This window comes from Leptonychotes weddellii, chromosome 7 (genome assembly GCF_054177405.1).
Source record: "Leptonychotes weddellii isolate Sample4059 chromosome 7, ASM5417740v2, whole genome shotgun sequence".
Lineage (NCBI taxonomy): Eukaryota > Metazoa > Chordata > Mammalia > Carnivora > Phocidae > Leptonychotes > Leptonychotes weddellii.
In genome coordinates this window covers 123,523,032-123,549,123 of record NC_138375.1, presented here as the reverse complement: position 1 = coordinate 123,549,123, position 26,092 = coordinate 123,523,032, and the positions used below count along the sequence as shown (strand labels likewise).

The 26,092-nt window shown below is 34.3% G+C and overlaps 1 protein-coding gene across 13 annotated transcripts in view; it reads left to right on the top strand.

The window, feature by feature from the left end:
* CSNK1G3 (casein kinase 1 gamma 3) overlaps positions 1 to 26,092 on the top strand; it is a 108,029-nt gene that overhangs the window by 62,514 nt on the left and 19,423 nt on the right. For 4 of the 13 annotated variants that reach the window (XM_081827166.1, XM_081827167.1, XM_081827173.1 and 1 more), the window contains 7 exons: positions 168 to 316; positions 1,845 to 2,079; positions 17,021 to 17,106; positions 17,227 to 17,311; positions 19,141 to 19,289; positions 20,467 to 20,562; positions 24,318 to 24,413. In XM_081827166.1, the coding sequence (XP_081683292.1) occupies positions 168 to 316; positions 1,845 to 2,079; positions 17,021 to 17,106; positions 17,227 to 17,311; positions 19,141 to 19,289; positions 20,467 to 20,562; positions 24,318 to 24,413 (896 nt within the window). The remainder of the gene's footprint in view (positions 1 to 167; positions 317 to 1,844; positions 2,080 to 17,020; positions 17,107 to 17,226; positions 17,312 to 19,140; positions 19,290 to 20,466; positions 20,563 to 24,317; positions 24,414 to 26,092) is intronic. The other 9 variants (XM_081827169.1, XM_081827174.1, XM_081827170.1 and 6 more) reach the window with 5 other exon arrangements.

Here is a 26,092-nt window from a genome sequence, read left to right as displayed (position 1 = left end):
GAGAAGGTTGGCTCAGGAAAAGTTCATTGTGTGTATGGAAGAAGTGCAAATACTGCTGCACTTCTTAAAAAGACAAAAATATTTCTTAAATTGCTTACTAATTTTTAGGAAGAAAAGTTGGATATTTAAGATGAGGAAATGATTAAAATCCTTTTTTTTCCCCCCAGATGGTATACCTCAAGTTTACTATTTTGGCCCTTGTGGTAAATACAACGCCATGGTGCTCGAACTGCTGGGACCTAGTTTGGAAGATTTGTTTGATTTATGTGACAGGACGTTTTCTCTTAAGACAGTTCTCATGATCGCTATCCAGCTGGTAAGTCAAGCAGAAGGTTCTGAAACTGTTTGAATGGTTGTATGGTTCTTTTGGTCACACATTCATATTGAAAGTTTCAAGTTTTGTGATGTTACCTTTACAGAACATTTGATCTAATGAAGTTTTTATTAGGTTGCATAGAACTTAAAATAACTGAGCCAGCTGTTTTTTATTTGGGTGAAAGAATTAATACCTTACTGCTTTACGATCAGAATGTTCTCAAGTTTGAGAATTGTTTCTAGCCCTGTTTTCATACAGAAGATGAATGCTTAGAAAAGAGAACCCTCAGAAACATGGATTTATAATGTTAGTAATAAATTCTAATGGCCTAGAAAAAGAAGAAACAATGAGGGAGTCATAAAATATTTAAATTTCAGGAAACCAATGGGGAAACAACTTAGAGGATGATTTAAGGCAGTTTTGAAATCTCTGCCAATAGTATGTTGCAAAATCTTAAAGTTGTTTTTCTCCATTGACTCATTAATTCCACCTCTACAGATATATCCGGTGGAACTCTTCACATACACTTAAAGTTTTTTGTGCAAGGATGTTTATCATAACATGGGAAACAACCCAAATAGAGAGAAATTACAGCATTAGTTGAGTAAATTATTAATAGCCATAAAATAATATGTAGCCATTAAAAAGTGTGTATTAAAAGAATGTCCTATAACCTGGAAAATGCTCAACATATATCATTAATGAAAAATATGGGTCATAGAAATACTGTATATTATGATCCAGAATTTGTTAACAAACGAAAATGGCCTAAGTGACTGTATGTGTACATTGTGTTGTCAACCATTATTATGGTTAAATGAAGCAATTTTGTTTTCTTGTTTGTAATGTCCTATGTTGTGATATTTTGTACAATGAACATTATTTGAGAATGTGTAAAAGAATTGGTGAAAATGTACTATATTAAAATTAAAGTAGTCTTCCAAAATTTTCTGGTTTTAAGATCTTTTAAAATGTTTAATACCTAAGGAAAGATATAAGTAAGTTATAAAAAGGAAAAAGAAAGATATCCTGAAGGGTACTGTGTTGTTTTTATTTAACAGGTTAGACTGTAAGTTTCTTTAATATAACTGTAACAGTTGCTCGATGATTGAATTGATAAGGAAGAACAAATGGTGACTTTATGAATATGTCTCTTTATATGTCTCAGTTCAAGACTTGGTATTAGTAAATAAAGCTTTTTGATTGTCTGAGGTGGCATCATCTGTAAGTGCTGTCTGAATCCGGCTCACTGGTATGAAAGGAATTCATGAAATTCAAATACTTTCTTTTATAAGTGACCATTACAGTGAAAGCAAAGACCTTTGGTCATAATTGGATATATTTTTAAGAAACTATAGACTGATTATTATGTTACTTTTAAAGGGCTGAAACAGTTTCTAATTATTTTCTTCTTTATGTTGTTTATGAGAATTTTGTCGTGTCTCTATCGTGCTTTTTTATGCTAGTGACAGCCTAAAATAAAATTTTCTTTCTTTCTTTTCTTTTTTTCTTTTTTTTGTGAATCAAGATCTCTCGCATGGAATATGTCCACTCAAAGAACTTGATATACAGAGATGTAAAGCCTGAGAACTTCTTAATAGGACGACCAGGAAACAAAACCCAGCAAGTTATTCATATTATAGATTTTGGTTTGGCAAAGGAATATATTGATCCGGAGACAAAGAAACACATACCATACAGAGAACACAAGAGCCTTACAGGAACAGCTAGATATATGAGCATAAACACACATTTAGGAAAAGGTATGTGTACCTTTCATAAGTACAGAAATTTGAATTCAGTAACTATGCTAACAGTGTGAGTTTTTATTTGTTATTATGGTTCAATTTTGGTTGGTTACAGTTGCTTCTGTTGTAATCTTTATTAATCACATCTAGCTAGAGTTTACTTTGATTTATATTTAATACAATTCTTTTAAAATAAGTTACTCTAGAGTAAATGAATGACAGATATCCTCATATTCACTCTGTCCTTTGTTTTATATGACAACTTGAAATGTTCAACTTTGATACAATTAGGCTGATACCTATGATTTTAATTGAAAGATATGAGAGAATACTTAATTTTTTAACTGCATTTAGTGTGTGTGAAGATTTTTGAGACTGGCTTTTTGATACAGCCATTTTTTGACATGTACATTTAATGCTGGGAGTACATACATTAGTGGTTTTGTTTACTCTGTAGTAACTATATAATTCTGGGCAAATTAACTTTTTAAAGGGGGTTCCTTATAAAATAGTATCAACCTCACAAGGTTTCTTACAGCTTTTTTTTTTTTTTTTCCCCCTGTCCAGGATCCATTCTAGGAACATATATTTCATTTATTTGTCACATCTCTTTAGTCTCTTTTTATCTGGAACACTCCTTTACCTTTCTTTTTTTTTTTGGATCCTTTACCTTTCTTCATGGTTCATGACCTTCATATTTTTGTGGAGTACCTATGGGCTATTTTGTAGAATATCTTCAATTTGAGTCTGTCTCATAATTTCTTCATGATTATATTTGTGCATTTGTAGCACAAAATCACAAGTGATATGTTGTCAGTGCATCATGTCAGGAGGCATAGGATGTCAACTGGTTGCATGTAGTTTTGATCCCTTGCTTAGTGTAGTGTCTGCTAAGTTCCTCCACCTACAGGTTTTCTATTTTCCCTTTGCAATTCAAGAATATTTTGTAAGTGGATTTGTGAAATTATGTGAATAAAAATATGTTGTTCCTCATCAAATTTTACCCACTAGATTTAGTTAGCATCCATTGATGATTTTCTAATTCATCATTCCTTGTGTATTTATCAATAATCTAATGTAAGCAGAAGCTTTTTCTTCTTTTCCCATTTATTGACTAAAGTCAGTTTGGACTCATGGATTCTTACTGAAAGTAGTATAGTTTATTACTGTCATTATTTATTTTGATACGTTGTCCTAGATTTGGCCATTGGTTCCTCCATCAAGCTGGCTGCTCTGTCCTTTTGGCTTATTCTCATGATTCTTTGAGAACTTTACTTTCTGGAGCTACCAGTTGTTCCAGATTCATCTTGTAGTTTCTCTGCTCTAGCCCAGAAACAGACATTTCTCCAAGTTTCCCTGGGTCCTTTTATTGGATAATGTTATGTAGAAAGCAAGATTTGGGCACTGGGTGTACTCACTGCTAATGGTGTGTTACTGCTTCTAGGCCCCTTCTGCAGCAGAACTACGAAATGCCTATGTGTATGTGAATCACATGTCCACACATATATACACATGCAAATTGCATATGTACACATATATTAATACTATCTCCTAAGAATCATGAGTTGATTATGATACTTTTAATTTCATTCTAAGACCACAAGGTAGTATTCCCGTTTCCATATGTGTAATTCCCTTCTCTTCTCTGTTTATGTTTTTCTTTGCCAACCTACCACTACTCTATTTACTCATTGTTAGAAGCCTAGGATCCTCAGAATGTCATTTCAGAATTGGTAACTAATAGCAGTATGTAAAGCAAGCCTACTAGAATTGACAGTATTTATAATTCTTATTTTTTTGAAAAGTTCATTTTTTAAAATGAAATAAAATTTACATTGAGTAAAGTTTACAACATTTGAGTATGTAATTTGTGATTTTTTGACATATGTACACATGTGGGTAGCCCACAATCCTATCAAGATTTACATTATCATCCCCTAGACTTCATTCTTGCTTTCTCCCCACTTTCTCCAAAAGTAACCATTGATGTGATTTCTATCACCATAGATTAATTTTGCTGATTCTGTTACTTCATATAAATGGAATCATCTGGCTTCTTTTGCTCAGTATGAGATTATTGTTTGTTTTTCAAGAATCGGTAATTTGTTTTTGTTTTTGATTTTTTTTTCTTTTTCTTTTTTAGAGAAGGGGGAGGGGTAGTGGGAGAAGGGGAGAGAGTGAGAGAATCTTAAGCAGGCTCCACACCCAGCACGGAGCCTGACGTGGGGCTTGATCTCATGACTCCGAGATTATGACCTGAGCTGAGATCATGACCTGAGCCGAAATCAAGAGTTGGACAGGACACTCAACTGACTGAGCCACCCAGGGGCCCCAGTAATTTGTTTCTTTTTAAGGCTCAGTAGTATTCCATTGCACAAATACACCACACAAGTTTTTATTTATTCTAATGTTGATGAACATTTTGATTATTAACAGTGTTTTACTATTAGGAATTTTTAAATCTTTCAGTGGGCATATGTGTTTAGTTCTTTTGGGTAAATACCTAAAATTGGAATTGCTGTTGGGTCATATGGTAGGTATTGTTTAACTTCATAGAAAACTGCCCATCAGTGCCCCAAAGCATTCTTAACCATTTTCTGTTTCCACCAGCAGCGAATGGGAGTTGTCTGTTTCAGTCTTGACAACATTTGGAGTTGTCATTCTTTTTCATTCTAGCTGTTGTAGTAGATATGTAGTAGTTTCTCTTCTGAGCACTGTTACTTGTGCTTATTGACCATTTGTATATCTTTTATGACATGTGTGTCATTTAATTGTTGATTTGTAGAAATTCTTTATATATTCTGGATATAAATTCTTTCCCAAATATATGTACTGTGAATAGATTCTTCTAGTCTGTGGCTTACCTACTCATTTTCTTAGTGGTGTCAATAGATGTGCAAAAGTTGTAAATATTTGTGAAATCAATTATTTATCAGTTTTTTTGTTTTATGATTACTACTTTTTGAATCCTAAGAAATCTTTGTCCCCAGGAGATGAAAGACGTTTTATGTTTTCTTCTACCATCTACAATTAATTTTTATATGGTGTGAATTAGGGATTGAGGTTCTTTTTATGATACCATATTCTTTCCCATTGAGTTACCTCTTTGCTTTTCTAAAAAAATCAGTTCTAGGTTATGTTTATAGTAGTTGATTCTTAAGTCTTAAACCATGGTCAGTTTTCATATCGGAGAAAGTCAAGCTTTATTTTCTGCTTTTAGATTCCATCCCTGACATCTCACTCACAAGGAAGAATAGACAGAAATGTAAACCAGTCAGTACTTACCCATCATCACTGCTTAAGCGTACCTTGCAGTGTAGTCACTTTTTGTTCAAGACCTTAGCAGTTATCTCTCCCAGGCTTCAACTCCTGGTCATAGCTTCTTCTCTGACCATTCTTCCCAGACTTACCTGCTATATATGGCATGTCCGTGCTTCTTCCTCTCGGTCAGAACTAAGAGCACTTGCTCACTAATAGCATTTTCCCTGACAGCTCCTGATAGTAGAACCATGGTATTTTTTCTCCTCAGCTGTCTGAAACACCTGAAAAATGTAAATCTGCCTTACTTTAAGAAAAGTAAGTTTCAAATATCTAAAATTAGTTGCATTCAGGTAGTGTTTGTGGGGGGAGTGCCTTTCAATAGCAAACTTTCATGATAGATTTAAAATTAGATTGAGTAGATACACAACTTTCAGGATTGTGTCTTCTGTTAAAATCAGGCATACCTGTATTTATATGAACAGTGTCTGTGAGAGATTTTCATTTCATGGTAGTTGTTAACAGACTATTTCATAACAACTAACAAAGGTTCGCCACCATTTTATTGTGAGACATGAAGTCACGACTTCCTTATGGCCCGATGTTTTTTTATCTGAACAATGGTAAATGTAACAGCATTCTATTTGTAGAAATGGCAAAGCGAATCTGATACGTTTGTCCTTGTTAGGAAAAGCCTTCAGAGCTTGGGAAATGGCATTTAACTGTTACAGTAATCTCTTTTTGCTCCTTTTTCAGGAAGAAAACAAACAAACAAAACGTTTCTTTGGCAAGTATTGCAAAGAACAAAGCTTTAATCCTTACTTTTTTTTACAGAAGCCCTGCTTCTCAATTTTTATGTAGTACTTGGGAAGTAGATGGGCAGTATTAACAGAGAGAAAATTTGTTTCCCAGATTACATGATTTCCTGTTTTTTAAGAAATTAAGAGTAAGCTAAAGTCACGTGAGTTTAAGTGGTGAAGAGTTTAAGCATTTTTATAAGTGAGGTGGCTGTGAACATGGGCTTATTAGTGATGTTTTGAGTTTAAAGCAGCTTTATGAGGAGTTAGGAACAGATAGAAAAGAAAAAGTAGTGAAAATGGGATCTTTTAGTGGTGATTTTATTTTGTGTATATATTTTTTCCTTTCCGCTTTGCCTGGACTTTGGTGATTACTCTTTTTAAGAGGAATTAAAGCCTTCTTATTCATTCATTTACTCTTGTGCATTCAAGGACTTTCTACACACATGAGCATTTCAAAAGAGAATTTGGCCAGACAGACCTTGTGCAGGTTTGTAAGTATTTTCCTTTTGTGGAGATTGTGCACTGTATTGGATTTAAAAAGGAAAAAGCTAGAAGAATATTGTAAAATCACAGTGTGGATTTTAGCCCCTTTATTCCTGTGGTATATATATATCTGTTGATGTTCACTGGATGATTAATGTTAAGGCAGATGTCGTGATTCATTTGTGTACCTCTTATAACTTCTTAAGTCACTGTTCAAGGTGAAATCTTACTAAAGCTGTGTGTGACGTGGATTTCTGTGGTCTGCTGTAGTGGAAGCCTTCTTTTATTATGTTGAAATATTATTTTAAACTGTATCTGCTTGAGTGTCCTATTTTTAATATCTTTTTTAAGACTTTTTTTTTTTTTTTTGGGTCAACTGCTTTGAACCTCATTTTATAATCTTCCTTTGGATCACCTTTTTTTTCCTTTCATGAAAAAACTCTTCTTGTTGAAGTCATTTGAAATAAATACTCTGCATTTCTCTTTACTAAGGAGCATTAGAATTGTCTTTTTTAAAAATTAATATTGAGTATTCATGAACTAAGAGACTAGGATTTGAGGAATAAACTGCCAGTTGCTTTGTAAGTGTTAGTAAAAATCTGTGTTGCATAGAAAAATAACATTTCAAGCCTCTAAGTGGTAAGCTCTCTGAATAGGGTGAAGGGATCATAGAATTTATGGTTTTACAAAAATGCCTTCTTTCTGTGCTTTGATTCATATAATTTCTAAGTTAATGGCCCAAATTCCTGAGGACAGCTCTTAGACTCCCGAACAGCTTCTTAGCAGTTTAAAAACATGTATTTACATTTTATAATTACATTTTAACAGTTTAAAAATGAATTGCACAATTCCTCACTTTCTTAAACAAAATATGATGAGCATAATTTACATTTTCTGCATGATTCAGCTTCGTAAGTTTTGTATGTTTACTATTATATAGTGATACCCTCAAGTTTAATTGGAGAATGTTAGGATGTATACCTTGATCTAAATAAGTTTAGAGAAAATGCATTTAAATAGTAGTGCTATTTTTAAATGTAATTTTTGAGAACAGTTTTTGATTCATAGCAAAATTAGGCTGAAGGTACAGAGATTTCCCTTATACTCCCTGACCCCACACAGGCAGCACCACCCCCACTATCAACATCCCTCACCAGAGTGGTACATTTGGTACAAGTGATGAATCTACACTGACACATCATTATCATCTAGAGTCTATAGTTTACTTTATGGTTTACTCTTGGTATTGCACATTCTATGGGTTTGGATACATTTATAATGACGTCTATCAACCATTATAGTATTACACAGGAGATTTTCACTTCCCTGGGCATCCTCTATGCCCCACCTAATCATCCCTCCCTTTCCACCTCCCTCCTTCCAAACTCCTGGCAAGCACTGGTCTTTTTATTGTCTCCATAGTTTTGCCTTTTCCAAAAACCATATAGTTTGAAATAAACAATATGTAGCCTTTTCAGACTGGCTTCTTTTACTTGATTATATGCATTTCAGGTTTCTCCGTGTTTTTCCATGGCTTGATAGCTCATTTCTTTTTAGTGCTGAATAATATTCCATTGTCTGGATGTACCACAGTTTATTTACCCATTCACCTACTGAAGGGCATCTTGGTTGCCTCCAAGTTTTGGCAGTTATGAATAAGGCTGCTATAAACATCCACGTGCAGGTTTTTGTGGGATCTAAGTTTTCAACTCCTTTGGGTAAATACCAAGGACAATGCTGGATCATATGTTAAGTGTATGTTGTAAGAAGCCCCTAAACTGTCTTCCAGAGTGGCTGTACCATTTTGCATTCCCACCACCAAGGAATGAGAGCTCCTCTTGCTCCACATTCTTTTTTTTTTTTTAAAGATTATTTATTTATTTATTTATTTGACAGAGAGAGACACAGTGAGAGCAGGATCACAGCAGGGGGAGAGTTAGAAGGAGAAACAGGCTTCCCGCAGAGCAGGGAGCCCGATGCGGGGCTCGATCCCAGGACCCTGGGATCATGACCTGAGCCGAAGGCAGACGCTTAACGACTGAGCCACCCAGGCGCCCCTTGCTCCACATTCTTGCCAGCACTAGGGATTGTTAACGTTTTAGATTTCCACCATCCCAATAGGTGTGTAGTTCTTTTAGGATTCCTGGGATGAATTCCTGTGTAGAGAAGGACTTTTCCCCTCCACAACACCAAGTACTTCTCAGACACAAGCAGTGTGTCTGAAAATTCAACTTAAATTCTGACACTGTCTGCCTGGAGATAGCATCAGATCCCAAGGTTAAGGATTCCATCCTACAAGACTGCTCTCCACCCCCTATTTCAGATAACACTTGCAAATTCTAGGCTGTTACCTGTGCTTCTAACTGATCATGTACAGATTAGAGGCTCCACCTACCTCCTCCTTAAGTTCAGTTTATTTGCTAGAGTGGTTTCGTAGACTCAGGGAAGCACTTACTTAGGTTTACGAGTTTATTACAGGACATGATGAAGGATACAAATCAACAGTCAGATGTAGGATGAGATCCCAAACAAAGGAACTTCTGTCCTTGTGCAGCTTGGGCCCTGGCTTGGTGATATATGCAAGTGTTCTGGTTCCCCAAGTGTGGAAGCTCTCCCAAAAGGGCCAAAGAGCTGTCCTCTTGGGGTTTTATGGGGGCTTCATTACATACTCATGATTGATTAATGCATTGGCCATTGGCTAATTCAACCTGCAGCCTCTCTTCCCTTCCTGGAGCCTCTCTTCCCTTCCTGGAGGTTGTGGGGTGGGACTGAAAGTTCCAACCCTCTAATCATATGGTTGGTCTCCCTGGCAACCAGCCCCTGACCTTGGGTGGGTTCAAGATTCACCTTCATTAGTAACAAGACATCCATTTCACCTTTATGGCTCTGAAGTGTTTTCAAGAACTGTGGCTAAAGACTGAATATATCTTGAGAAATATATTCTGGTCATCTGACCAAATATATATTTCTTATAAATCATTATGTCACAGTAGTGTTATCTCATTGTTGTTTTAATATGTGTTTCCTGATGACATAGGATGTGTAGCATCTTTTCATATGCTTATTTGTCATTTATGTATCTTATTTTGTGAGGTGTCTTTTAAGATCTTTGGCCCATTTTTAATCAGGTTGTTTTATTATTGTTGATTTTAAGAGTTCTTTGTATATTTTGGATAATAGTTCTTTATGAGATGTGTCTTTTGCAAATATTTTCTCCCAGTCTGTGACTTATCTTTTTGTTCTCTTGACGGTGTCTTTAGCAGAGCACAAGTTTTAATTTTAATGAAGTCCAGCTCATCAGTTATTTCTTTCAGAGGTCATGCCTGATGTGTTACATCTAAAAAGTCATCTCGAAACCCATGGTCATCTAGATTTTCTTCTGTGTTATATTCCAGGATTTTTATAATTTTGCATTTGACAGGTCTCCATTTTGGTTTATTTTTGTAAAGGGTGTAAGATCTGTGTCTAGATTCATTTTTATACATATTGATATCCAGTTGTTTGACTACCGTTTGTTGAAAAAACTTAACTTTGCTCCATTGTATTGCTTGTTTGTCAAGGTGAATATATTTATGTGGGTCTGTTTCTTGGCTTTCTATTCTGTTCATTGATTTGTCTGTTTTTTCACAAGTACTACAGTGTGTCAATTACTGTAGGTTTATAGTTAGTCTGAGAGTAGTTATTTTTTAATAGGTTTTTTTTGTATTTAAATGTCTTGTAGCGTACTGTTTGTTACCATGTGTAGTACTGTTGCTAGCAGGACTCTGCTGTTCTCTTCTTTTGATTTGCTTCTCTTGATAGCCAAATGTATTGGATTTTATCTAAATTAAGAGAACTGGATTTCAAGAGGACTTCTTTAGGAATCAGATGAATGCATGTGCTAGGTTCCATTGCTCAGAAAACTTTTTTTCTTTATGCATTCTTGTTATTGCTAGGTTGGGTATCTGGATTGGTGAGTTGTTGCTGCACATTGTCTTGCATAACTGTGCTTTTTCTTTTCCTAAATAGGTTTGTGTTTTTATTTAACAAAAACCATCTTAATTATGTAATTTTGAAAAATGTAAATGAGCTCAGTGAATCTTGAAGAAGAGTTTTTTTTTTTTGTTGGGTGTTGGGGAAAAATAATTGTCAACATTTTAGTAGGAAATATAAAGTGAAATCTTTGCTTGTAGTAATTTTTATTTTTTTATTTTTTGGTTTATATATAAAGAATGATTTCAGGGAGAGGTTTTTTTTTTGTTGGTTTTTTTGAGCTCTCTTGTCATGCCTGTATTTAGTTTTAAGTAACATGTCTCTTGGACTCATTGTTTGTCATTTTTGTAGGAAAATGCAGTAATGAGCTTATTTTTTGCAAATACGTATGTGTCTATTAGAAAGTTTTCTGCTTCTCAGCGTTTGATTGATTTTTTTTTTTGACAGGGCTAAATTTGAGTCAATGAGAAAGGGAATTTTTTTCTGTTTCTGAAAGTTGAATTGAAATTCAGTCAAAACAGAAAACAGTTCTAGCTGTGTGAGGAATAAAGTCAGTTTTAAAAAAGGGAAAATAATGTTGAGACAAGGAGTAGAAAAGCATTGCAGAAGGTGTACAATAAACATTTGATTAATTGATTAATTGGTTCTACTTTGCTTTTAGAAATGAAAAAGTGCATGCATGTGGTTTAGAAGTCTGCCTTTCTCTTTTAGGTGCATAGTTTTGGGCTAGTTTCTTAACCTTTCTGAGCCTTTGTTTTCTTATTTGGGTTTACCGTTGCTTTAAGTGTAGCTAGAATTTTAAATGATCATCAATATGACACACTGACCCATACTAGGCTCCTAATATGTGCTGGTTTTATGTATTTCATGTGATACATATACTTTTTTTTTTTTTGATGTAGTGTTCCATGATTCATTGTTTGCGTATAACACCCAGTGCTCCATGCAGTATGTGCCCTCCTTAATAACCATCACCAGGCTGACCCATCCCCTCACCCCTGTCCCCTCTAAAACCCTCAGTTTGTTTCTCAGAGTCCGTAGTCTCTCATGGTTCGTCTCCCCCTCCGATTTCTCCCATTTGTTCTTCCCCTCCTGCTATCTTCTTCTTCTTTTTTTTTTTTTTTTTAACATATAATGTATTATTTGTTTCATAGGTTCAGGTCTGTGATTCATCAGTCTTACACAATTCACAGCACTCACCATAGCACATACCGTCCCCAATGTCTATCACCCAGCCACCGCATCCCTCCCACCTCCACCACTCCAGCAACCCTCAGTTTGTTTCCTGAGATTAAGAGTCTCTTATGGTTTGTCTCCCTCTCTGGTTTCATCTTGTTTCATTTTTTCCTCCCTTCCCCTATGATCCTCTGTCTTGTTTCTCAAATTCCTTTTATCAGTGAGACCATATGATACTTGTCTTTCTCTGATTGACTTATTTCGCTTAGCATAATACCCTCTAGTACCATCCACGTCGTTGCAAATGGCAAGATTTTTTTTTTTTGATGGCTGCATAATATTACATTGTATATATACACCACATCTTCTTTATCCATTCATCTGTTGATGGACATCTAGGCTCTTTCCATAGTTTGGCTATTGTGGACATTGCTGCTATAAACATTGGGGTGCACGTACTCCTTTGGTGTGCTACGTATATTCTTAAAAAGCAAAATTTTAATTGACTCTTTACATAACTTTTAAACTTATTGGAAAACCTATTTAAAAGATTCTTTAATGATACCTATTGCAAAGTAAATCATCACTTTCTAATTTCTTAGTTGCTCATAGTAAGGGTTCCTACAATAAGGATTCTTGGCTTCCAGGGAAACATCCATTTTCAAACAGGTCTTTGTAGTTAAGTGTTTTATAAAATGTGAACAGGGTTTAATAAGGGCCAGATTACCTTTGGGAGATGCCCCCCCACCCCTACCCCATGAAACAGAGACCTGAGGAGGTATTCTTTAGTTACTGTATTTCAAAGATAAAGCCTTCCTCATGACTTCTGTTACTCACTACATGGTGAAATTTACTTCCAGATTTATCAGTTGATGAAAGAACACAAAGAAAAGAATTATGAGGGTAAGGAGCGTTTCAGACTGAGTTGCAGAAGTGGTTTATTTTACTAGCTTGTATTTATGACTTGAGTTTTTAAATACTGTGTAGGTTTTGAGACTAATACTGCTTTCTGAGACAACCATCTAGGCAAGATTACCTTATCATCATGGCTTGTTGTCACTCTGGTAACTAAAGCCCCACACCTTGAATTTAGAGGGAAATTGCCTTTTATATTGTGTTCCTCTCCTTAACAAAGAATGCTACTTGGGAGGGGTCAGTATTAGCATATCGTTCAGTCTTTTAAATTTATCTCTACAATATTTCATATTTTTTGATGCTGCTGAAAATGGTATTGCTTTTTAAATTTGTTTTCCAGTTGTCGATTGCTTTCATAGAAGTACAATTGATTTTTATATATTGACCTTGTATCCTGTAACCTTGCAAAACTCATGTACTAGTTCTAATAGAGTTTTTTGGTAGATTACTTAGGATTTTTCACATATGTGATCATATGGTCTTGCAGAGAAAACTAGTTACACTTCTTTATTTCCAATCTGAATACCTTTTAAATCTTTTCTTTTTTTAAACTAACAAGGGCTTCCAGTACAACACTGAATAGATAATGTGCGAGTGAACATCCTTGTTTTGTTTCTGATTGTAGGGGTACCTTTCGCCATGTAAGAATTATGTTAGTTGTAGGTTTTTCATAGAAGTCCTTTGTCAGAATGAAGAAGTTTTTTTTTTCTATTGCTTATTTAACAAGTGTTTTTTTATCATAAATGCATGTTATGTTTTATTAAGTACTTTTTCTGTATCTTTTGAGGTGATCATATGATATATATCTTTTATTAACATGGTGAATTACATCAATTCGTTTTTGAAAGTTAAACCAACCTTAAATTTATAGGATGAACTAGTCATCATGTATTAGCTTTTGAAGGATTTTGTGAGTGTTTTGATGAGAGACATTTCCTGTACTTCCCTTTGCTTGTAAAATGCCTTTGACTGGTAACATCATTAATGAAGAGTTGGGAAAGATTCCCTTCTCTTCTGCTTCCTGAAAGAGTTTGTGTAGAGCTAGTATTATTCCTTAACTGTTTAATAGAATTCACCAGTGATGCCATTTGGGCCTTTGGTTATATTTTGGGAAGATTTTATATTATAAAATAAATTTCTTTAATTGGAATAGAACTATTCGCATCTTCGTAATTTGTCTTTCAGGACATTTGCTTATTATTATTATTATTATTATTATTGGCCTAGACATAGATAAATGGGTCACATTACAGAGTCCTGAAGTGGACCCCTACACAGATGCTCAATTGGTTTTTGAGAAGTGTTCAAAATTTTAAATGTGTTTAAATTTTTCAATTTAAAAAAATGAGTAAAATATTTAAATAGACCCTTCACAATAAGATGTATGAATAAGCAATAACACAGTTGAAACAGTGTTCAAAAATATTAGTCACTGGTGAAATTCAAATTAAATCCCAGTGAGCTAATACCTCACAGTCACTAGTAGGGCTGAAATATAAAAGAGTGACCATGCTAAATGTGGGATGGATACTACATCAACTGGAATTCTCATACGTTGCTGATGGAAATATAAAATGGCACAACCCCTTTGGAAAACAGTATAGAAGTGTCTTAAAAAGTAAAATTACTTTAGTGATTTTAAAAAAGTAAAATTACTGAGGCAGTAATCCTCCTCCTAAAAATTTACACAGGAGAAATGGAAACATACGTCCACGCACAGACTTGTACAAGAATGTTCGTAAAAGCTTTATTCACAATAGCCCCAAACTGGAAGTTACTCATGACCCATCAATCGGTGAATATATAAATATATTATAGTATACTACTCAGCAATAAAAAGTAATGAACTACCAATGCACACAACAACATAAAAAGATTATGTTGAGTGAAAGAATTTAGACCCAAGGGTCCATACTATACTATGCTTTTCATATGAAACACTATAAAAAATCAGATTTAATGTAGCCTGACAGAAAGCAGATAAGTGGTTGTTTTGAGGCCAGGGGAGGGGAGAATAACAGGCAATGGGCATAAGGGAACTTTTTGGAGTGTTGGAAATAGTTGTTGATTGTGGTGGTACTAAGGTGTACATTGTTAAAATTTTTCAAACTGTACCCTTATAATGGGTGTATTTTATTATGTGTAAAGTATACTTCAATAAAAGGAGTTTCTTTTTTAGGGCTTTTCAACTCTGGCTGTATTTCAGAATCATCTGTTAAGCTTTTTTAAAATGCACGTTCTTCTAGCTCATGTCATACCTAAGGAATCAGTCTCCAGCATCAGGCCTGCTCATTTGAGGCATTTAAAAGTTTCAGAGGTGATTCTGATTCTTAGTGGGACTTCAGAAATATTTTTTTTTCTTTGCATGACTCTTTATTCCTAAGGTTCCCAAGATCTAATAAAGTCAAATTGTATATATAAAACACATTACTCATTTTTCTCATGTTAATTCATATCCCCGCTTTTACTAATGGGCTTTAAAAAGACCTTGAGGGGCGCCTGGGTGGCTCAGTCGTTAAGCATCTGCCTTCAGCTCAGGTCATGATCTCAGGGTTCTGGGATTGAGTCCTGCATCGGGCTCCTTGCTCAGCGGGGAGCCTGCTTCTCCCTCTCCCTCTGCTCCTGCTTGTGTCCCCTCTCTCGCTGTGTCTCTCTCTGTCAAATAAATAAAATCTTAAAAAAAATAAAAAAAATAAAAAGACCTTGAGTCCATTTTATTTATTTTGAAAGTTTTCTATTTTTAATAGCATATGCTTACATTGTTATAATAGAAAATAGAAGCAAAAAAGAAAAAAATTTGGCATTATACTGCAGTTTGAGTATATGAAATGAGAAGGTGGAATGTCCTGTCTAATCCTCCAATCTCATAAACCTAATTCCTAACAATTCGATGCATTTTCTTCTAGATATCTTTGTTTGCTTGTAGGAGAGGGACACATATCTAGTATTATGTATTTTCAGATACTCATTTTTATATTTAAATAGTCTGTGTTGAGTGTCTGCTCTGTGGCAGCCATAATACTTGGTCCTGGGGATAATGAGCCAAGAGACATCTGCTGTCCTGTAATCTGCTGTCTGGTGGGAGGCTAGATAAAGACTAGATAATTACACGATATATATATATATATATATATATATAGTAGCAAGTGTTACAGGAGACAGTTGTGGAATGAGATTACATAGTAGAAATTAAAACCTTTTTTTTTTTTTTTAAAGATTTTATTTATTTATTTGAGACAGAGAGAATGAGAGAGAGAGAGCACATGAGAGGGGGGAGGGTCAGAGGCAGAAGCAGGCTCCCTGCCGAGCAGGGAGCCGGATGCGGGACTCGATCCAGGGACTCCAGGACCATGACCTGAGCCGAAGGCAGTCGCTTAACCAACTGAGCCACCCAGGCGCCCGAAATTAAAACCTTTTCTGTCCTGTTCATGCTAGTTGAGAGCCATGCTTTGAAAAGTTTGCTTTTTCAAAAGCATTCAGTACTGCTTAGGTAGTATGATGATGACTCATTTGGATAAAACATCTTACACATTTATAATTAAAATACTATTTTTTCCTCTTATTGTTAGAGGTTTTGTATTTTAAAATAGTAAGAAATCTTAAGCATTTGACTTCAGTGACAAAAAAATTGAAAAAAAATTCACTTAGCAAATATAAGTACCTTTTCAAGTTTTCCTTTGTAATTGTCACTCACTTACATGCTATATAACATTTTGTTACTAAAACAACAGTAGCAATTTGAAAATGGCAGTTTGTTCTAGCAGCATGTTTTTGATGGTGGCAGAGGGGTTATTAATGTTGGGATGTGTCACATACAAGTGTTTTTAAGAATATATTACACAAAATCCTAATTGCAGTTAATATTAATGGAGAGTGTATAGGATGGACATTGTGTGCTCGTGTAAGTTCAAGAAATGCAGGGTTAAATGAAGTTAAACATTTTTATCTCGGGTTTTTCCTAAACCTTTAATATGTTACATCCTGGGTCTTTAAGATGGGGCTATAGTACACAGTGACTCTGTATTTGACCATGGAACCCTTTCTGACTTGCTTTATACTTCTATGGGTAGATATCTAAGGAGAGAAATGAGTGCCCAGTAGAATCTTAAAAAACAACAACAACACCCCCCCCCAAAAAAAACGGTAGTGGCATATTTTAAAGATGCACAATAATTTTAATGTTAAAAACATTGTTTAACTGGACATGATTTGTTGCTTATAAGTGCTAGATATTTTATATTTATATACTGAACGTTGGGAATTAATTTATATGTAACAAAAGAATCAATTCTCCATTCTTGAATCCTTAACCGGGAGAGGAAAGTGAAGTTGATGTTTCTCTTATGTTTCAGAACAAAGTAGAAGAGATGACTTAGAAGCTTTAGGTCATATGTTCATGTATTTTCTGAGAGGCAGTCTTCCTTGGCAAGGTTTAAAGGTAATTGTTTTTGTGTTTCCTTTTGAATTTTATAAATTGCTAGTATGTTAAGGTTCTGTCTTCCAAGTAGTTAATTTTAAAATCACCACCTTCTCAAGATTTTTTTCCTTTCTGTTTCAGGCTGACACATTAAAAGAGAGATATCAGAAAATTGGAGATACAAAACGAGCCACACCAATAGAGGTGTTATGTGAAAATTTTCCAGGTAATGAATAACACCACAGTGGTATACATGTGCGTATACACAGAAAACCAGAGCAGTTAACTTCCATTGCTCAAGTTTATGACTGTTTTTCATGCTTAAAAAAAATGAGTTCAAAGTATGATTTAAAAGATGTCAGTGTTTAGTGCATAGACCACAGGGACAATTTGTATATTTGCTCTGTTAAGATGGATTTAGTATAAGAAAATCCCATTTTTTGATAGTGTTGACCAGTATCAGCTAACATATCAGTGTCATACTTTTAATAAGTTAAAATACTTGCTGAGAAATGCCAGCTATAAAGTTTTGGTGCACAGTGTTAGTCATTTGAGTCTCATTGTCAAGCTCAAAGGAGGTGTGTGATGTATGATTTAGTTTTCAAAATACATTAAGATCTTACAAACCTTAGTACTTTTTGGCTAATGTTACATTGGGGAGCTTTATAAAAATAGTTTTACTTCCATGTGAAGTTTTGGCAATTCAGATTAAGCCAACAAAAATTTACTTAAGATTCCTAAATCAATTAAGAAATAAGAATAAAGTGTGCTAATGTTGTTAAGTAAAAAGTGAACCAAACTGGAAGGTCCCAGACTGAGTTCATACCTCACTTCAATATTCGCACGTCCTCCTGTCCATTGCTGGGCATCACTGCTGGGGTGTCAGCAAGCAGCATGATCTCGGGGAGCCCTTCCTCAAGTTTGCTTCTGTTATTCTTGGACAGCAAACTTTAGTTACATATTTTTTGTCTTTGCTGTAACATCAGAACTGGAAGATTAAAAATATATTGGTTGACACTAACAGTGTAGGTGTAGGCAGACTGGCTGTGTGTTATTTTGAAGTGTATACACATTTCTGCAGGATAAAATGGTGTCAGAGTCACTTAACCAGGTAATTAGCTAGAATGTGGAATAGTGAGAGTCACCCTATGAGGAAGGTCACTGGGTGCCACTCTAATTGCCCGTTGGGCAGTGCATGATCCTGTTCTCACTGGCCACTGTCAGTGAATTGAATCAGAAAAACACGTGAGAGTAACCTTCCATCTCTCACTACAGTGATTTCCTGTGCCCTGATGGTGAAACCCTGTTTTACGAATTGCTCACCATTTTACCTGTTGATTTTTATGGCTTTTTCTTTCTTTTCCTTTAGGAAAGTAGGATCTTTAAGAAAAATACTTATGTCTAATACATTTGGGAATTACAGTGGCACAGAGAAATTTATATATTACCAAATAATTGTTGTATGACTGGAAATTCAAAGAAAAATTAAACTCTGCTGCTGTGTTTTATTTCTGAGATCTCTTAGCTTTATTTTGTTTGGTTAGAATTCTGCTCATGGCCCAAATTAGGAATTTGAATCCTCTGTTGGTCGGTTAGTGAATATGTCTGATGGTAAAAGAAATCCATCAAGCTAGTGCAGATGCTTTCATATATAAATCAATTCCCATTAGTATTTTAAATAAATTTTTAAGTTTATGAGCGGAGTATCATGCTTGTGTTTAAGTAATTATGCGTTATTAAGTTGCTAATTCAATCTTTAGTACTATCCAAGGTTTCTATTCAAAATAACAATGTAAAATAAAAATTTTAGCTTTTCCTAATGAAATGAAGCAAATGTATTTGTTAAATAAAACCTCTCGTTTCTCCTTTGACCCTATTTTTGTCTTCCCTTCGAGAACTTTTTAATTTCTTTGTGATTAAATTCCTAAAGTTTTAAATTGCAGAATTTTGTTGCTTTTTCATATTTTTATAACACTGTTTTTAGACATTTAAATAATTTTATTATTAATGAGTATATAGAGACATATAATCAGAATAATTTTTATTCCTTTCTAGAAGAAATGGCAACATATCTTCGTTATGTAAGAAGGCTAGATTTTTTTGAAAAACCAGACTATGACTACCTAAGAAAGCTTTTTACTGACTTGTTTGATCGAAAAGGATATATGTTTGATTATGAGTATGACTGGATTGGTAAACAGTTGGTGAGTACTCTGTGCTATATAATGAAAGATTATTTGTAGTACTTTTTTCCCCATAGTACAGCTTCTTCAGTGAAAAGAGTTGAATACAAATAATTTTTTTAAAGGATTCATTTTATTGCATCTTCCTGGGCATTTTAGGCAGCATAATACTAAAATTATTCTTTGAATTTTATAAAAACCCCACATTTGGATCCCCTGCTTTTTGAAGTAATGAGTTATTTTCAACTTTTCATTCCTGATTTATTTCTTACTGTCAAATATAATTATTTTTTTGTATAATATCCTGTTACTTTAAAAGATCAGTTAGTCTTGTGTTTTATTTCAGTCATTTCTCAAAACATTTGTAAAATAAAATTATAGGTTTTAATTCTACTAGCAGTTTTAGGTTATGTCTTGAATAGACTGGTACTTAAAAATTGGAGCATGTTTTGGGTTTTTAAAACTCTTCTAAGTTTTTGTAACTTAAAAAAATTAGTCTTGACTAACTGTAGGATTGGTGCTCATCATTTAAAGGGACACATTATGAAATTCTTTGAAGAGACAACTTTTAAAATATTTAGTCTCACTATTTTTTTTTAATAAGTTAGAATGTCTTACAAAACTTTCTTTAATTGTGGCTTGCTGTTGGCGAATTTTTGTCCATATTTGGAACTACCAAACTCTCAGATTCATGTATTTTTGAACAACTGACTTATTTAAATGTTTAATCTATATTTTTCTTAGATCCAAAGTGAATTGACTTTATAAGTCTCTCCTGAGTCAAAATATTGACAATAAGCCATTTTATTAGCTTATTTTAAAAATAATTTCCTTATTTTCTTAAAATGATTTATTGTGTTTATACATTAGCTTTGAAAATGAGAGACATAAATAAATACACTTTCATTTTTCTGATATGAAAAAGTAACCTGAAAGTAAAGATTGCATTAGAAAGTCTTTTATTGATATAAAAGTGAATACTTGATAAAGTCTTTAAACATTTTTGAAAATAATGTAAAAAAGTAGCTATGTTCTCTTGTTTTAACTTATTTTTAGTGACATATTTCAAGAATGATATCATTTTGTAAGGCTTTACTTTAAGTGTCTTTTATTATTTCCTTGATTCCATGAAGCAGCTAAGTAATTTTGAATACGACTTCTGAAATAGAATGTATTGATGCTAATTCTTGTACCGTAGCCTACTCCAGTGGGTGCAGTTCAGCAAGATCCTGCTCTGTCATCAAACAGAGAAGCACATCAACACAGAGATAAGATGCAACAATCCAAAAACCAGGTTTGCTGCCCTTTCAGATATGAAATGTCTTGATTTGCTTCTGTATTAATTTCTGACAGTTTAAAAATAAATTTGGTTTTTTACCATGCCCAGATGATAGGTTTACAGGTGTGCCCATGTGTATGTGTGTGTGGGAACACATATCTACACATGTAGATAGATACTGAAGGATTGAAATACATTTTTTTTAATAGATAAAACAGACGATATACACATGCTTATCAAGGATCGAGAATGCATAGATTTGCAACAAATAAACCATTTCCCCCTCATGTTCACTCTTTACTAGTTTAAAAATCACATGAAAATGTTTAATGATAAATTTCTAATTAGTGGTATAAATTAGTATAAACTTTGAGCAATATTTGATACTCGTAGAGTTGCAAGTGTTTGGAGATATTGTTGGAAAAAATTATAATAGCAGTTGATCTTTCTAACTGCAGTCTAATTTAGCTCAATAAATTATTTGCTGAGTTTTGCTCTTTGAAAGCTACTATTTTGCATGTTGCAGAAATGCACAAGTAAGGAAAACAACATAACCTATAAGAAATTATTTTGTAATGAGTGGCTAAGAGCTCACTCAGTCTCTGGAATCAGACACACCTGGATATGACTTGATCTTGGACAAATTACTCTTATTTTTCAAAGCCTTGGTTCTCTCATCTGCGAAACAGAAATAATGCTTGTTAATTCCTATAAGCATTCGGTAAATCTCAACTCTCATGGCTGGTGTTATTGTTATCATGATTATTACAATAAACTCACAAGTAACTATATTACCAAACAGTGTAACCTCTATCATATGAAGTATATTAATAAAGTGCCATGGAAGATCATTGGAATATGGGGGATCTGTAAAGATTTTATGCAGAAGGTGGCTTTTGAGTTGAGCCTGAAGAATGAATGGAATTTTTTAAAGGCAGATGAAAGAATAAGGGCATTTTGGGGAGGGTGAACAGTGTAAAATAGGAAGCAGAAGTTTAAAAATGTAGTTTGAGGAATAGTGAGCATTTCAGTTTGCTTTGGGCAGAGAGTAGGTTCTATGCAGAGAGTAGGCATAGCAGATAAATAGGGAAGAATTTGTATTTCCTGGGTAAGGTAATTGAAAGCTGTTGAAATTTTTGAGTGATGTTCTTGCTTTTCTCTTTTTTGTAAAAAGAAGCTTGATTTAATCTGTCTTTGACATAAAACATTTTGCTAATTGGAAGTTAAATAGCATCTTTAGAATTTTCAGTTATAACCCTTTCTGGGGAAGGATAATGTGCTATCCTTTCTTACTCTTACATCTTTTATCCCATCAGAGTTGCAGTGAGTTAAACAAGGGATGAAAATCAAAAGAAAGAACACAACACAATAAAAATCATAGCAAAATAAAATGCTCCATTTAGGGGATATTGAACAATAGTAGGCTTTAAAGTACAGCCAATTAAGACAGAGTAGTTTTAGAATTTTGCCTTAGAAAAATTGGGACAATAAAGGATCTTAAATATAAATTTCTTCAGATATAAATTAGTACTAGTTGGTAGTTTGAATACTACGGTAAGATGCTGAATATAGAAAGAAATGGCTCTAAAGTGAAGACTTGGAGTTTGTGTTTTATAAATCAGAATTAATTTCTCAATTGGATGAAGATCAATAATTCATGTTCTCTGGAGATGTCCTCTTGAGCTGTTAGGTATTGTAATGAGTGAAACTCTTCTTTAAATGTTGAATTCAATTATAATTCAAATGTCTTCAAGTTTAATTTTCTGTGTGTTTCAGACTTGTCTTCCTAGCTAGATTGTGAGCTCACTGAAGGTGGGAACCATGTTTTATTTGTGTAGTCCTTGTTGCACTAAATGTAGGGAGTCGATTTTTGCTTTTCGTTTTGTGTTTTTTCAGGAAACCCTTTAGGGTAGCTTATGTATTAAATTTGAAACCTGGGTATGCAGACTGTCACCATAATAGAAAAGTTGTATATCTCAAAAACTTTTCCTAAACATCAGTGAAGCAGTAAACATTTCAGGTGTATGAGAAACTCAAAATTGACAGTCGCAAAAGAAGAACCTTTAGTTAAATGACTAAAATGTTGCAGTGTCCCCAGGTAAGCAGTTTTACCCTAGAGTTGGTTGTTGAAGTTCAGAATCCCGTGACATCCCAAGGAAGGTGTTAGATGCCTGTCACGATTGGTTCTGAGGAGAGGCTGGGGAGTTACCTTCTTAAAGAGGTCCATGACCCTTACATGTTACCTGTCGCTCTAGGCAGTATTTAGGTGTTTGTCTCCATTTTAGCACCATTTTCATTCTTTCATCTTCTTTAGATTTAATCTCCTCTAATTTATCTTAGTTTAAGCTACACACCTGCTAAATTCTGGTCATGAACATGGAGGGTTTAATGAAAAGACCTAGAGCTGTCTGTAATTGCTTTGATGATAGACTTCATGACGCCTCGTACTTCTTACGTAATTTTGCATTGTACGCTTTAATTTGGGAAGCTTAGTGCCAGAACATTTATTCATTGTGCCTGTTTGGACTTAACATTTCTTCTCCCCTAGGCCTACTCCGGCCACTGATGAGCTCAGGCTCCCGATGGCCCAATATACTTGGCACTTTGTGGCAAGTTTTTTCTTTTTTGGCGAGTTTTTCTTGACTTAGGTTGAAAAAGAAAGAAAGTAAAGAGCACCGAAGACTTTAAATATATGTCACTGTATTAAGGAGCTAGTTAGTACTGCTGGCAGAGCAGTTGGCTCTTGAGTTTGAATCCCTGCCGTACTTCTTGCAGTGTCTTTGACCTTGGTCAGGTATTTAGTCTCAAGCCTCTTCATCATTGAAGTGAGGATGATACTGTCTATCTCAAAATGGGATAGCACATGCAAAGCAGCTGATGCAGAACCAAACATGTAAAACAATCTTGAATATTGTATTCCTTCTTTTTATTAATGCTGTCCACATTTTCCTGAAACCTCAAAACTGACCCCTATTAAGCAGCTACTCCTAATTCTGCAGTAGATTATTATTAGTTTGTGGTTATTGCCATGCCAATTTACCAAGTCCTGTAAAAGCATCAAGAATTATCAGCCTATCATGGGAATGGGTTCCTTAATTTGAACCAGATAAAAGGAGATCAGGGAAGCAAAGGGATTCATATAAAGTAGGATTGTCACTTAATAAAAAAAAAATTGCTTGTCATATCCTCATAGTGTTCTTCTGTATAACACTTGTCACTTTTTAAAGGACTTTCTGTTTTTTTTATATTAATCTCACAGTCAGAAACATGGTACTTAAGCAAGAGAGAAAAGTTTTCTAGGATCTAAGTACAGCTGTTTAAAGACTTTTTTTTTTTAAACCTTGCTAGAAGTAGTTCCTCATCAGAAAACCAAGGGGGACCTCTACTGTAAGAAAATATAGTGGATGGCATTTTAGTACTTTGGTGATTTATTTGGAGTTCTTTCCTGGGCACATCATTTTTACTTCCCTTGTTCTTTGTTAACTTCATTTATACAATTGGAGGGTGGAGCGTATGATAGCTAAAGCCCTTTCACTTCTAAATTCTATGGTTCTGTCTTATTTTTGTGGTTGATCATTACCTAATGGTAGCCATGTGACGAAAACCTCTCCACATCCAGTATGCAAAGATAACTGCATCTGTGACTCAGAATAGCAAGGGTATTTTAAATTTCCTTTTATACGTTTGTTTTCTATATTATAAGGATGAGATGTTTAACATATTGGGTTTTTCTTCTTCCATGCATGCCACATGCATTAAATAAATGGCAGTCGGCAGACCACAGGGCAGCTTGGGACTCCCAGCAGGCAAATCCCCACCATTTGAGAGCTCACCTTGCAGCAGACAGACATGGTGGCTCGGTACAGGTATTTTCTGATTTTTGCATGAGTGATTATTTCCCAAATTTATACAACTAACCCTTTTTTGGAACTCATGGCATGACTTCATATCCTAATGCAAAACTTGTTGCTGAACTCTCCATAATTCTTTTCCTTTGTATTTAACCAAAAAGCAAAATTAACATGGTCTAGGAAGACCACCAGGGATACTACGATTTTGCCTTTGTTCATTTTTGCAAGTATATGCAACAATATTTAAGTTAAGTCATACTCACAACAGGTTAGAAAAACAAACTGTATTACTTGAAATATGTGTTAAGCTTGATTTTTCAGTAATAAGTTCGGACTTTTTTAATGCTGTAATAGAACGCTTTTATAACTTTTCCCTTTCATTGATCTTTCCTTCTTTAAACTTCAGTCAGTTAAACAGGAAATTTTTTATCCTTAGTACTCAGAAAATACTTTCTGATTAATTGCTCAAATAAACATGACCCCAATTGTTATAATGGTATATTTTGTTTCTAGAAAATACCAGATGGAGAAAATAATTTCAAGAACAAGTATTTATTAAATACTCCCCTCAATTTTCTGGCTATTTCTAAAAATTTAAAGCAGTCCTTTATTTTTTTGAAGTGTTCATTCCTCCTTCCTTCTCTGTACCCTTAGAATACTTTATCTTGCCCTCCCATGCCCCCTAAATTTTCATCTTTTATGTGAATTGTAGAAAGGGGAAGGTTGCCAAGTCTCTTATTTCTTTTAAAATGCTAGTTTAAGGTAATTTAAATGACGGTTTAAAGTAATTGAGGTAATAAATGTTATCTCCATCCATTTCAATTTAGAACTTCCTTTAAAAGTTTTGATTTTTTTTCTCCACATATTTCCACTTGAATAATTTTCCATTATGTTTTATCAAATTTGCATTTTTCTTGGTGAATATGTAGATATATTTAGTCTTTTGGATCCCTGCTCTGGATTTTATTCTTTCTTGATTTGAATTCTAAAAGTCAGTTCTTGATTAAATCTTATAAGTTCTCATGTTTTTCTCACCATTAAATTTTAGAGGTAATTTAAAGTATGTATTCAAATATTTTTATAGAACTTTGTAGTCTGTGGACCTTTCAGTCCTGTGTAACAGAGGTATTTGATGAGGACTTAGAGGCAAGGGTGCTTGAATTGTAAAAAATTTTTTATGACCCCAATTCATGGCCTTGGAAAAGTTAATAGAGCAAATTATATTTAGTTTCATAACACAGACTGGATGGTGTGTGTGTCTGTATACGTTTACACGTTTCTAAGTGTTGTATGTTACAATAGCAGGTGTCTTGCTCAGTGTTCAGGGATATCTGCAACAGTTACAACACTATTAGAAAGCTGTCCGGCCACGTGCACCATTACCACAAATGTGTTATTTTCTTAGTTTCTTCTTACTCTGTGGGATTCGCAGAGGTGGCTCATGGGATCTCCAGACTATCACAGGGTGAATGAGTTTGATTATTGGCTCATCACTCTAGTACTGTATGTTCTCTTTTTTCATATGTTCCCCAAGAGACATTTCCACTCCCCTCTTTTCTCACCATCTCTTTAAAGCTTCTCTGCCTTCGGAGACTGCATCTGGCTTCATCCTAATATTCAATACATGATCAGTTTTACTTACTAGAATTTTAGTAATACATAAGTAAAACAAAAAATTTTACACTATTTTCATT